The sequence below is a fragment of the Macaca thibetana genome, chromosome 12, assembly GCF_024542745.1.
Source record: "Macaca thibetana thibetana isolate TM-01 chromosome 12, ASM2454274v1, whole genome shotgun sequence".
Classification (NCBI taxonomy): Eukaryota; Metazoa; Chordata; class Mammalia; order Primates; family Cercopithecidae; genus Macaca; species Macaca thibetana.
This window is the reverse complement of record NC_065589.1, coordinates 102676226-102690504: the sequence shown is the minus strand read 5'-3', so window position 1 is coordinate 102690504 and position 14279 is coordinate 102676226. Positions and strand designations below refer to the sequence as shown.

The window sequence follows — 14279 nt, the reverse complement described above, 5'->3', positions numbered from 1 at the left end:
AAATTAGCATGTTTTCAGGGAGTAATTTAATATAGATATTTCAAATAGATACAATATTTAAATACTAGGATCTTTTGTTTCCATAAAATAATTACCCCAAGTACAAAAGTAGAAAAAATTAAATACTATCTGAAAACAGATAGATTCTAGTTGTTGAATGGTACATGTACATATTAATGTTGAATGGTAAATATACATATTCTTCTTTAAATTTAAAGCATTATTAACTTTTTCTTATATTTGTAAAATATTAAATAGTAAAACTAACTGAAACTTTCTAAAAGTAATATATTTTCATCTTCTTTCTTTCTTTTATTTTATTGAGACAGGGTCTTGCTCTGTCACCCAGACTGGTGGGCAGTGGCATGATCACAGCTCACTGAAGCCTCAACTTCCTTGGCTCCAGTGATCCTCTCACCTCCACTTTCCAAGTAGCTGAGACTATAATTTTTTTAATTTTTTGTAGAGACAGGTTCTTACTATGTTGCCTAGGCTTCTAAAAGTAATATATTTTCCAACCAAGAAATTTTCCTTATAATATGGACAAACATAGCTTATTTTTAGGAGTAGTTGATATTAAAAAAGAAAACTTTAAATTTGTAAGTTACATTTATAGCATATGCACACACACACACACTATTCGTTCTATAGTGTATGCATGTGTGAATATACATAATATAGAGAAATGTTTACATGAAGAGATACTCTTTGATGTTGGTCTCTATTAACCATATATAAATGTCCCAAACTAAAAGTCATTGAGATTTGGTACAAGTTGGTTATAGAACAAAGTTAGAAACATTTCTGTACAGTCTATCTACTTAATAACATTTTCACTCAGAATAAAAAAGGCTGGACATTCCTTGGGGTAGCAAATTTCTTTTTAACAATATGGTAAGTATGATTTATGATAAAGATAGGCTTGGAATCATTTTCGAGGTTAGTTTGCTATGCATATTGACATGGCCTTCTCCATTAGAAATGCTGCTTTGCTTTGAGCAACATACAGTGTTCAATGGAACAAAACTGATTGAGAGTTGTAATAGGCATTCTATTCTATAATATGCCCTTTACTATAATAATGCCCACTTTATAGTTAAAGTAGGTAAAATCAAAGCAATCTATAATCCTTATTCAAGATGCACTGGCACATACATGACAGAAGCTTGAATATATCACTGCAAAGATTTCAAGAGCATCTTTAAGCACCTCAGTGGCTTCAAATGACACAATGATTAAGTATCATGTCCACGGTCATAAATAGAAACTGTCAGTAATGCCATACAATTCTGGGACTTGTCTCATTGAAGAGAAAAGTTTCTAATACATTGTCACGTAGGCAGGCTTCAGATTGGCATTACTGAAGTTTGTATTCATATGAAGAATTCTCTCATGATGTAAAATAAGTGTATTATAAAAAATTACAGTGGTATAATGAGACCTGTGTTTAGGTCCTGGTTCTGTCGCTTACTAGGCATACAAGTTAACTGATTTGAGCCTCAATTACTTCACTTTAAAATGTCCTTAATGACAACTATACAAGCTAACTCAGGTTTGTATGAATAGTAAATAAGAAATGGGAAAAACTATAAAATATAAAATTATAACACTTTTTATATATGCTATTGGCCTAGTGCCCACAAGGTTTACTGAGAATGGAGCTCCAGTAGAGTAACATACAGGAAGACCTACGGGTGAGCTCTGGAGGAAATGAATGAAAGTCACTGTGAGTGGACCTAGATCGGAGAGGGTAAAGAAATGAATCATGATAGGTAAATGTTTTTGAAGAAATAAGCAGTGAGTAAGAGAAGATCCATGGATTTTAGACTCCACCCCAAAAGTAATGTGGTGTCTTGGAAAGGTAATGTACTGGCAGGGGTTAAAATGGCAGCTTAAAAAAGCAGGAAGGCTCTCAGAACTTTGTATACACTATCCAGGATAGGTAAGATGAGGACCCAAAATAGAGTAACATGGGATGAATGAATGTGGATGTATTCTAACGGTCATTTGGAGGTAAAAATCACAGCAGTGTTATGTGAAGAAAAATGAGGAATGCCTACAACTATCTCAATCAGTTTTGTTCCATTGAACACTGTAGGTTGCTCAAAGCAAAGCAGCATTTCTAATGGAGAAGGCCATGTCACTATGTATAGCAAAATAACCTCGAAAATGATTCCAAGACTATCTTTATGATTCTTCAGTTTCTGACCAGGACAATTAGGTGGGAACACAAGGATGACAGGAAATGGAGGGGTAGTTTTGAGGTGGCATACTAAACTGAAGATGCCCATGCAAATATAAGTGGGAATCTCCAGCAAATTATTGACTACAGAGATCAGACTCTCAAGAAATATGTGGAGTGGAAATATGCTTGTTTAATTTAAAATTTACCAAAACATTTCTATCTCAGTCAACATTATTTGTCCTAATAAAGGTTGTGGATGTGGACAGTGAAGATAAACACTTAAGGCATCATGATCACAGGTAGGATTATTATGGGGTACTCATTTTTACCTGTCAATTCTATGAAAACTACAAGGATATTCAAAATCCCTACATGTTGGGGCATGCACATTACTATAACGTGCCTCATTAGACACCAGAAATTTTAAAGTACAACATTGCCTGATGAAATGGAAGTGGAGTTACATTCTTGCAAAACTCATAATAATGGTTCTACAATGAAAAAAAGAGCTGCTTTTGTCAATAACTAAATCACCCCCAGAAGCCAACCTCCAGCAATTATAATCAACTATAGGAAAAAGCAGGTGAACACTTCCCTAAGAATGAATAATATTTGAATTTCAAATTCAATACACAAAGCGTTATTAAAAATGTTCAGTGTACTCATCATTTAACAATAGCAGCTAGAGGTAGACAAATAATTATAAACAAATGAAAAGCATATAACATTGGCTATAGCAAACGTTAATGTCAGAAAAAAATAACTGGCATTTATCTTCACCAATCAATAATTCTGAAATCCACTCATTTATGTTCCAACTAAAATGGTCCAAACTGTTTATGTTTCAAGACCTACAATGTGTAAAGGCTAATTTGAGTGTTGTTTTCACTTTGATTAAATGTAAGATTTTCTCTTAAGTTACAAGAATGGGCTTTGAGGTTTCTGAAATCATGCCTTTTAAGCAGGGTTGAAAGAGCAAAACACATCTCCAAAAAAAGTTTTAGATCATGGATAAGTGTGTATTTAGATAAGCAAGATTCCTTCTTTCAAGCATAAAATGATACAATTTAGTGACTTAATGCAGCAAAAAACTTGTTTCATTTTCTTACCTACTTCAAAGTGACATATTGATTTTAAAGGGCTATGTGTCTATTTTTCAAGGTATCGTGCTAGCCATTCTATCCATGTTATTGCTAGAATTTCCAGTAACTCTGGAAATGGGTACTCTGGGTGACACAGAGACACTGGGATATATTGTGTGATGATTAAGAGAGTGGACCACCTACATTCACCCTGGTGTGCCATCATTTACTAAGTAATGTTAGACAATCAAATGAGCTTCTAATGCTTCCATTTTATCTGTAAAATAGGAGAAATTAGTACATAATAAAATTTGAAGATTAAATTAATATATATGTCTATAAACATACATAGAATTATGCTTTCCTCATAGGTTTTCAAAATATTTAGTATTATTTCTACTGTCAGTGGTAGTAATATTAGTAGTAGTTATTGTTAGTTCTATGTTGTATAGAATAAACTGAGACCAAGGGAAGCAGGTATACAGTCCAAGCACAACAAAGTTATTTAAGTGGTAGACCTTGGCCTACTCTAAAACTTCATCTCAGCCCTACACTAGGTCATGTCCTTGCAGGGTATTCACAGAATTTAGGTTGTTGGATACATAATTTGGATCAAAGAAAGAGGAAAAAGGAGGAGGATTGCATAGAAGAGGTTGTGGAAACATGGGATTACACAGAAGAGGATTACATAGAAGAGGAAAGGAAAACCAACAAAAACTGTCTGAACTTGACTCTAAACAATAGTTGTAACATCAGAGCCAATGTCAAAGTCCCTTGGTAGCATTATTAGTTTATTTCTGTGCATTATACTAACCTCTCTCCTAATTGCCTCTCTCACCCAAATTTTCTAAGTAGACACAGTACACAGGAGGCACCTGTGAGGGCAATGGGTAAGGGATTATGTGGGACTACTGAAGGTATGACATTTTTACAGAAAAGTTGTTCACAGTTAAAGGATCTGTTTCTGAGAGGTTAAGTGGAATAGATACCTTTGCAGAGTCTTCCTCTGTGATGCAGTCAGAACAGCATTTGAGAAAGTGGTACTAACAATGTTTGGAAATGTTCACTGGATGCTCATACTCTCCCATCACAGTTGAGATAACAGCTACTCTAATTGGGAGAATAGATAGAGGGGAAGGGAGCATCCTAGTGCCATGACGGCATCCCTTTTCAATAATTGGCACCAAAGGGTCCGCCCAAAATACCAATCATGATTCACACTTAGCTTTCTGTTACGAACTTTGCAACCTTATTACCCAAAACAGGGCTTCACACTTCTACACACTAACTACAATGAATGACTCATTATTTTCTTAACCCACCATGTTTCCATACTTCTCAGACAGATTTTCTGTCTCAGTGTCCTCCTCCCTCCTTCCCATTTAATCTAAATCCAATCTGCCTTTGCAGACCTTGTTTAAACGTCATATCTTATAGGAAATTCTGACTGATCCCCTATTTGAATAATAATCTGAATCCTCGTAATAGTTTTAACTCTGTCTCTTCTGTGACTTGTGTCACTGTCCACATAAATATCTATTTATTGATGCTTATGTTATTCATCAATTCATCTTTTGAACCCCTTCAGCTCTGCATATCATATGCTTAAATAATATACATTAAATGAAAGTACTATAATAGTTTTAGACACTGAGTGCCTTATAAATGTCAGAAATCTTCAAATTGGATGTAACCTTCAGCAGAGAACAAAGAGAAAAATCATGCAGAGGTGGAGATGCTGACTGTGGGTAAGGACCCAGAGTCCATGTGAGGAGTGTATTCTAGCAGAGGGAAATACAATAGGTAACAAAGCCTGCCATGAATAATGTCTGTACCTCATTGGAAAATGTTTGCTGTGATCCTCCAGTGATTTTGGAGCACTGCATTTTTTTTTTTCCTTTTTGTGGAGAATGGGTACTTGCTATGTTGCCCAGGTAGGTCTCGAACCCCTGAGATCAAGCTGTCCTCTGGTCTCTGCCTCCCTAAGTGCTGTGATTACAGGTGCAAGGCACCGCGCCTGGCAAGAGCACTGCCTTTGTGTCTGTGACATAAAATTTAGTATGTGTGGCCAGGCGTGGTGATTCATGCCTGTAATCCCAGCACTTTGGAAGGCTTAGGCAGGCAAATTACCTGAGGTCAGGAGTTCGAGATCAGGCTGGCCAACATGGCAAAACCTCATCTCTACTAAAAATACACACAGAAAATAAAATTATCCAGGCATAGTGATACACACCTTTAGTCCCAGCTACTCGGGAGGCCGAGGCAGGAGAATTGCTTGAACCCAGGAGGTGGAGGTTGCAGTGAGCTGAAATCATGCCACTGCACTCCAGCCTGGGTGACAGCAAGACTCCGTCTCAGTAAGAATGAATGAATAAATGAATACAATAATTTTTTAAAGTATCATGTGTGGATTTTATCTTTTAGTAACAATATTTTTTCCATTATACCTAATGTTTTGAATATGAGGAAACTTATTTATTGTCAGTCTAGCTGGATATTCAAGAGACATATTTTCTTTCCCTGTGCTATCACACTGTTTTGTGTGTGGTTTTTTTTTTTGGTTATTTAATATTTAGCATCTGAAGTAATGTTTCAATTTTTATTGATTACTCCAGCTTCTACCTTCTGAAATACAAACTGCATGGATGAAGAAATCTTATCAGTTTTGTTTCTAAGTTAGTTTTTAGTTTTTGCGTTAGTATTATGCCTTCTTCATAAGCCCTCAAAATATTTGTTATTATTATTATTCTTTGTGGTAATAGCAGAAGAGGTAGTAATAGTAGTAGTAGTATTGTAAGTCCCATTTTACACAGAAGAAATTAAAATTTGGTTTCTAAATTCTCAATTTTTAAGTTAGTGCTTGGCACACAAGAGGTAATCAATAGAAACGTATTGAATAAATAAATGGATTTTTGGGCTGAGTTGAAACCCATAGCAGAATGTTCTCAAAAAATATTATTGTCTTATCTAATAGAAGAGTTATAAAAAAAAGTTCTTTTGGGTCTGTGAGTGACTTCAAAGTTCTCGATTTGTTGTTAAGTGCCTGTAAGTGTTCAATGCTGCTTTGTGAACAAATGCAGAATGAATTGTTTGAAAGTCTTCTCCAGAGAAAAGAACAGTTTACACAGGCATTCAAGAACTGCTGCTATCAAGGTAGCTAGATTGCTAATGGAACAGATCATTTCACTCCATTTCACTAGTTGTGAAATTTTATGATAAGCATTAATTCATTATTTACAGAATAATAAAGTATACCTACCTAACAGGCTGTCATCATTGCAGGTGCCATTAATCAAATATTTTCCTTCCGGACACACACAAGTGGCCCCAGAAGGATTCAGCAAGCAGAGGAATTCACATGCTAAATCCGAGCATGGATTGGGTACTGGTTAAACAAACGAAAACAACACATTGTGTAAATATAGATACAACAGGCTTCAAAAGCATAAACTTAAATAAGGGGAAATGATTCATTAGCAATGTTGAAAAGTAATCACATCAAATTTCCACTGGGAGTATCTTACTCAATATCATCATTCGCCTTTATAGTGAAGAAAAATTACTACCCAATGCTCATCATTAATAGTAAGTTTGCCTTATTTATATTTTCCAAAGAGAGAAGAAATTATTCAGATCTATACTTAGTTATTTTGCTTCTGACTAATTGCTTTTGGCATAAGAGTTGGTCTTAGAATCTGAAGTCCATTGGGGCTGTGTTGGAAAGTAAAGCCAATGGAAGTTTTGGGGGGATCTAGCCTTCACTTTAACAGCTTATTTCACAGAGCTGCTCTAACAGACAAAAACAATGCCCCCCTCGTATTTATTAATACAAAGGATTAAAATGCATATGTAGCTTGTCAGTTCAAGGTACAGATGGCTTCCTTTCCATCAAGTGGGAGTTTGTGTGCACGTGTAAATGTGTGTGTGCCATACTTATTTGTGTTTAAATTTTTATCCAATCGACATCCTTTGCAGTCATAGCTGATTATTGACCTTTCCTAGAGATTATTTCACCAGAATTAAACAGGAATGGCACCCAGGTAGCTGAGTTGGGGACTATGAGAGTGGCTTGTTTTCTGTAAGAACCACCACTCAAATGCCTATTATATTCAAGACAGGATTTTTTTTGTTTACTTTTTATGAATGTGGCAATATTCAACTATGAATATAAATTAAACAGAACGGGAGGATGAGAGAAAGTGTCCTCATATTAACCTTGGAATCTTATATGCCAAATTATTGGTAAAGAGCAGTAAGGCTTTGGATAAAATTTCAGGATGATTTAGGAAACTATATTTTGTTTTATTCTGTTGTGAGAACTGATTTGAATAAACACCACTTGTTCCAGATAAATGCACCAAACAAGATAAAATCCATTTCATTTGCCATAAATAGTAATTATAAATAACCCTTGAACAGCAGCTTGAAGAGTGAACCGATATATAAACACAGATCATTAGAATTTCAGCCATATTATTATTTTTCACTTTGTTCTTCAATATTTTTGACAGCTGTGTTAGAAACATATTTTCAAGAGTATTACCTTAATTACCTTAATGATTTACTCACTCCTTTCTAGGAGGGAGAGTAACAATAATAAGTCATATACAATAAATCAGAGAAAATATGCAAGTCTTGGGAAGAGTTCTTTTTGTATATATTTAAGAATGGAAGGTTAATACTATAATAGTTACTTGTTGATTAGTAATAATAGTCAAAATGGCCAACAATAAATTTCCTTACTTGGATAGTTCATCTATACACTCACAAGGTTCTATTAAGAATTTTAGAAACAGATTAACAGATTATTTTAACAAAGCCAGTTTTAACTGCAAGAAAACATGGCCAAATGCTGAACATTTTCCTGGTTACAGCAGAAATATAATTATCTATATTTTGACGTTTTGGTAGTTGAAAAAGTCTACTAACAAAAAATTAAAGTTACTTAACTTACTGAGGTTAAGACATTTACATATATTTTTTGAGAGATATAAGAAAAAAATTTACCAGTATAGACAACTTCATAATATATTATACTTACAGTCTAGTTGTTTATAACGATGAGATATCAAAACACCTTTTGTTTTATCAATATTTAAAGCTAAGTACTCTACTGAACCATGGCCAAATTTTTGTACTCGAAATACACCATTTTTAGGTCCTGCTCCATATATATAATCTTCGAAGATATCAATTCTATGTGGATGTAATAAACCTGGAATTTCCAAAAGGCAGTTATGAAAGTTTTAATGTATACACTCAGACTTTAAAAACTATGTTTATCTGAGACCATATTGAAAATCTTATTACCGTTTAAACTTTCAGAATTGGAATATTTATAATATTAGCTATGACGTTCTTAGAATTATATCTTAAGTAAGGATATGCAATGTAATAAACATGTCACTTAAAACATAAAAATACACTTCCATCATCACTTTAATCATCTTTACCATCACAAAGAATTTTCTGGGGGTTATTTGCAGACTAATCCTCTTTGCTATACAGAGAGGATATCTTATATCCAATGTTATCTGTAGTATAAAAACAGGCAGTTTACACAACTCAGTTTGTGTTCTGGATCAAATAAATGATCAAATTACATGCCCAAATGACTGGTTTATTAAGCAATCATTTGTTGATTTTTAAAGAGTGAATCCAAAAATAATATATGACATTAGTATTGTTCATTTCAGAAATGGAATAAAGAAAACAAACAGGTAAATGAAAATCATTTGTCTGATTAGTTTGGCTAAAAATAATAGTAACCATTATTTTCACATTTTGTGACTTATTTTCAGAGATTTTATCAAATGAATAATTATTCTAACTTTTGAAACAGAAATTTATAACAAATAAAATGACAACCTTTATATTTTTACTAATTATCTAGAGGTTGTAAAGCATAAAGTGTCTTTATATTCATATATTTTTCTTTGCTGTTTCATGAAATAGTAAAATGTGCACCAAAACCAGAACAAGTTAACTTCATTGTAATTAATTACAGGTATGTGAACTTTTTTTTTTTTCATCTGAGGCCATCAATAAACACACACACACACACACTTTAGGCAAAGGCACAATAAAAATTTGATTTAGTTGTTTAAATTCCCTGTTTGTGTTATTTAAAAACAAACAAACAAAAAACAGGAAACAAATCTATATTCAATAAATATATAACATGCAAATACAAAAATTTAAAGTGGATATGATGAAAAATTTGTGGTTACAAAAAAATTGTGGGAAGGGGTTGAAGTAGGGAAAAGAAAGTGACAGAAAGGGAAGAAATTAAATTCGGCAGAAAGAACTGAGACAGCCAGGCAGAAGAAAGTATGAGGAACAGAAGGGAGCTAGAAAAATGAGACAGTTAAAAAATAGAAGCCAGGCAGATAGGTGGGCATAAAAACAGTATAGCAACAGAGGAGCACAAGTAGATTCAGCAGTCACTGGTGGTAGAGTTAAATGGTCATTTTTGACGCATTGATACAGTAACTCATTGTTTGCTTGTTATCATTGCAATTGAAATAAAAGTTTGTGTTCACAGATGCTGATCTTGACTACTAGAAGTGCTCTGCTCAGAATGGAATAGCCACGGAAGCCACAGAGTAAAATTATTTTCTGAATCTGGACAGCAATGGCCATGTTTGTTCAAGTCAAGATGGACAAACTTTCAAGTCAAGATGGACACACTTCTGCCCTGACCTCTATGTTTTTCCAGTAGGAATGAAAATTTTAATTACTAGTAAGAGTTATAAGTTGAAAGGAGAAAGAATTTAAGAAAATCCAGAATGCAAAGCATCCATACTTACACTCTCAATAATAATTAAAAATGAAGACAAAAGCATTTCACAAACCTTGTTTGCTGCTGACAGAGACTATTGAGTTAGAGCCATCGTACAGAACACTGCCAATGATGGAGAGCTCAAAGTCAGCCCAATATATGCGTTCACTAAAATAATCCACAGCCAAACCTGCAAAATCAACACACACAAGACAAACAGGGCAAATAAATTTGAAATCATTCAAAATCATACTTTTGCCTCTTATTGTATAATTACAGTTGACATTTGTCTTCAAGCATCATAGAAATTACCCGGTGCCAATCACGATACTGTAGAAATTAGAAAAATTAAAGTAACTCAATCTTTATCCCAAATACATGGGTTCAGATTACATGGCATTTAGTTAACAAATTCTAGCAAAAGTCTTATTTCACATAAGAAAGTCTGCTGTAAATACCCCTTCTAGCCATATTTATGGTTTCTTAATTTTAGCTATTCTCTAATAGACTTTCCTTTAATATTATTTCCATTTTCATCTTCATATTTTATGGAGAATGAATTAATTATTTAAATCATTTATCGGACCATTATTTAAAATGAGTTAGTATAATTATTTGTATTTTTAATTCCTTCAAGAAGGTATAGTTCTCAGAATACACAAGGTTCATGTATTTAATTAAAATATATTTTCACCCCTTCAGAGTTGGCCAACGGTGTTATCGATCGGACATCTGTGTGCATGCTGAAGTTAATGTGACTAACGATTGATATTAGCCGGGTGTGGTGGCTCACGCCTGTAATCCCAGCACTTTGGGAGGCTGAGGCGGGAGGATCACCAGGTCAGGAGATTGAGACCAGCTGGTCAACATGGTGAAACCCTGTCGCTACTAAAAATCCAAAAATTAGCTGGGCGTGGTGGCCGGCACCTGCAATCCCAGCTACCCTGGAGGCTGAGGCAGGAGAATCGCTTGAACCTGGGAGGCAGAGGTCAGCAAGCTGAGATCAGCCTGGGCAACAGAGTGAGACTCTGTCTCAAAAAAAAAAAAAAAAAAAAAAAAAAAAAAAAAGAAACAAAATGATGTTTATGGTAGGGAAGAATAAACAGTAAGGTTCTTGATTAAAGTTCTAGTGATGCTTGAATTAATTTTCTCTGAGACTGCTTGTCTTCAGTTTCATTACAGGTAGATTCAGTGAATGATAATGGACTGAAATAATATAGAGTAAAAATATTTTTTTAGTTTCATTTTTTGATTTCATGAATGTAATTGGAATCCATCCAGTGTCTTTTTGTAGGAACATCATCAACACATAGAATATCTAAGAAAGTAAACTTCTTTCAATATGGAAGAGTAATATGTCTGACTCATGAATTCTATAATAAATATTCACTGCTGTAGATTTTTTTTGTGACATAGCTGCTGTCTAAATATGACATATTGCATACTTTGGAAGTACAATGCAGTTAAATGCCTTAGGCAACTAAAGAGTGTTCTCAATGAGAACATTCAAGAAGCAACTGAAGTACATTTTAATGGCAATGCAACTGAATGAAAGGTACTTTTGAGTCTGTGCTAGACTTTTATTCCCGTGTAACTGGACCAAGACTTAATAATCAGAATGGAAATAATTCATATTAGAAATCATTAGTGAATAATTCTTCAGTTAAGTACAAATACTTAGCTCACATGTAATCAAATTAAATATTTTGTTCCTCAACTAATGTATAGAGATGTACCATGCCTGACCAGATCCTGAAAAATAACAATTAAGCAAGTGGCCATTGTTTTACTGGTTTCTGCTCAGTTATTAATTTTCTATTTGAAGTCATGTTAGAAGACACATTTTTGCATTTTCATGTAGAATTTTGAGTAATATGAACCACAAATTACACGGTTTTTTGCTGCTGCTCCTATAGTTCAAAACAGCTGACTGAGAAGGGTTAAAAACATAACATAAAAACATGATTGTCTCTCTTCTACCAATGTGCTACAATAAAGAAGTAGCTAAAACAAAAATCTGTTGCCGATAAAATTAGTTTTAGACTTAAAAACATTAATATTGATAATCACAGAAAAGGAGAAAACAATGAGTATGTAATCCAATTTAATGAACAATATTGTTTTTCAGATTCAGAAGCAGTAAAAAGTTCTCAAAAGTGTCATATATTGCATTATTGGTCTAGGTTTGTCTAAGACATACCCACTTTTATCAGCTCTGGCCATATTTTGTACTATTGGATGGAATTACATCTTGATAAAAATTATATAACAAAGTTTATAGATGAGTGGAATTTATACTCCAGAAATCCAAAAATCAATAATTTTGATTTTTTATTAAGCTCTTTAATAAAAGAGATAGTCTTCTAAATTAAAAAGTTAATAAAGGAATCAGCTAACTTTTCCTGTTATAGAGATGAGAATCAAGTTTATATGAAAAAAGTTCTTGTCTATCTTTAAAATATCATATTTTATTTTGCTCTGTAATAAAGAACCAATAATAAAATGGAAAAAAAATCAATTCTCAAGAAACTCATTCTTATCTGAACAGGGAAAGATGAATATTTGGAACCAAGTCAGTAGGAGCCCAGAAAATTTGAAATAAAATGCCATACTTGTTTTAATTAAGTATAATAGAATCACAATTTGAACGGTTTATAAAAAATAAAGACATAGGCTCACTACGTTTTAGTGACACAGGATAATGGAGCTAATTATGTAGTCATTTTCTGTACATCTCCCTTGATACCAAGACTACTTTATATTTTAGGGATTTTAAAATTTCACTCTTGTCAAACTCTAAAATTTTCTAAGATCTACTAGTTCCCCTATTTCTATTGTAGGCTGGAAGAAAATGAAAAACAAAGAAACAAACAAACAAACAAACAAAATATTATGTGAAGTGACCATAGTATGTAACACATTGATATTTAAGAGGCAGGACTTGGAGAGAACAAAAAATTTAAATCACTGTTTTTCAGAAATAGAGAAAAAGACTATAAACATTCTGTTTTAATGGAAAGCCAAAATTTGCAAGATAATAATAACCAAGTGTGAACTACCATATTCTTGATTTAAGAAGCTGATAAAGGAGCCAAAAAATAAAAATAAAAATAAAAACCTGGATACATACCATTATGTCAAATTTAATTTTTAAAAATTGTTAAAAGTATTTTTGAGTTAGGTTAGAAACTACATTAAAGTCATGTTTTCATACACACATACACACTTATTTTTCATATACATACACATCTATTTATGACAGTGTTGGTAAACTAAATTCAAATAACAGCAAAATAATCCTAACATTCATGTTCACTTTATTTAACTAGAGACTTTACGTTGCCCAATGAATTTGCTTAATGAATCAAACAATTGTGAGTGGTCCAGGACCAGTATGTATTTATTTATTTTCTTAGAAATTGCTGCAATTTGAGGGAGATAGGAGGCAATGTAAATATGCTTTTAAATATCAAACAATGTAGTTTGAAATCAAACTCATGTAATACTACATACCCTCCTCACTGGATGCAAAGTTGGAAAGTATCCTTGTCTGACACAGCATTCATTAACTCTACATACTCATGGGGACTTCCCCTGTACCACACACTGCCAGGTACTATGCACAGAGCAAACAACAAAAGAGTTCATGTTCCTCATACCTCAAAATAATAAGAACCATTTATGACAAACCCATAGCCAATATCACACTGAATAGGCAAATGCTGGAAGCATGCTCTCACCACTCCTCTCACCACTCCTACTCCACACAGAATTGGAATTTCTGGTCAGGACAATCAGGTAAGAGAAAGAAATAAAGTGCATTCAAATAGGAGGAGAGAAATTAAAAATGTCTCTGTTTGTAGATGACATGTTCCCATATCCAGAAAACTCAATCTTATCCGCTCAAAACCTTCTTAAGCTGATAAGCAACTTCAGGAAAGTCTTAGGATAACAAATCAATATGCGAAAATCACAAGATTTCCTATACATCAAAAATAGACAACCAGAGAGACAAATCATGAATGAACTCCCATTCACAGTTGCTGCAAAGACAATAAAATACTTACTTACTTAGAAATATAGCTAACAAGGGAGGTGAAGGACCTGTTCAAGGAAAACTACAAACCACTGCTCAAAGGAACTAGAGAAAACTCAAGATGAAAAAAACCTACCATGCTCATGGATAGAAAGAATATTGTGAAAATGGCCATACTGCCCGAAGTAATTTATA

At 33.5% G+C, this 14279-nt stretch overlaps 1 protein-coding gene across 2 annotated transcripts in view; it reads right to left on the bottom strand.

Annotated features, from left to right (window-relative positions):
* The window catches only part of LRP1B (LDL receptor related protein 1B), a 1933102-nt gene that overhangs the window by 86490 nt on the left and 1832333 nt on the right, over positions 1-14279 (bottom strand). For both annotated transcript variants that reach the window (XM_050752792.1, XM_050752793.1), the window contains exons 80-82: positions 10122-10238; positions 8309-8482; positions 6527-6652 (exon numbers count right to left, since the gene is read on the bottom strand). In XM_050752792.1, the coding sequence (XP_050608749.1) occupies positions 6527-6652; positions 8309-8482; positions 10122-10238 (417 nt within the window). The remainder of the gene's footprint in view (positions 1-6526; positions 6653-8308; positions 8483-10121; positions 10239-14279) is intronic.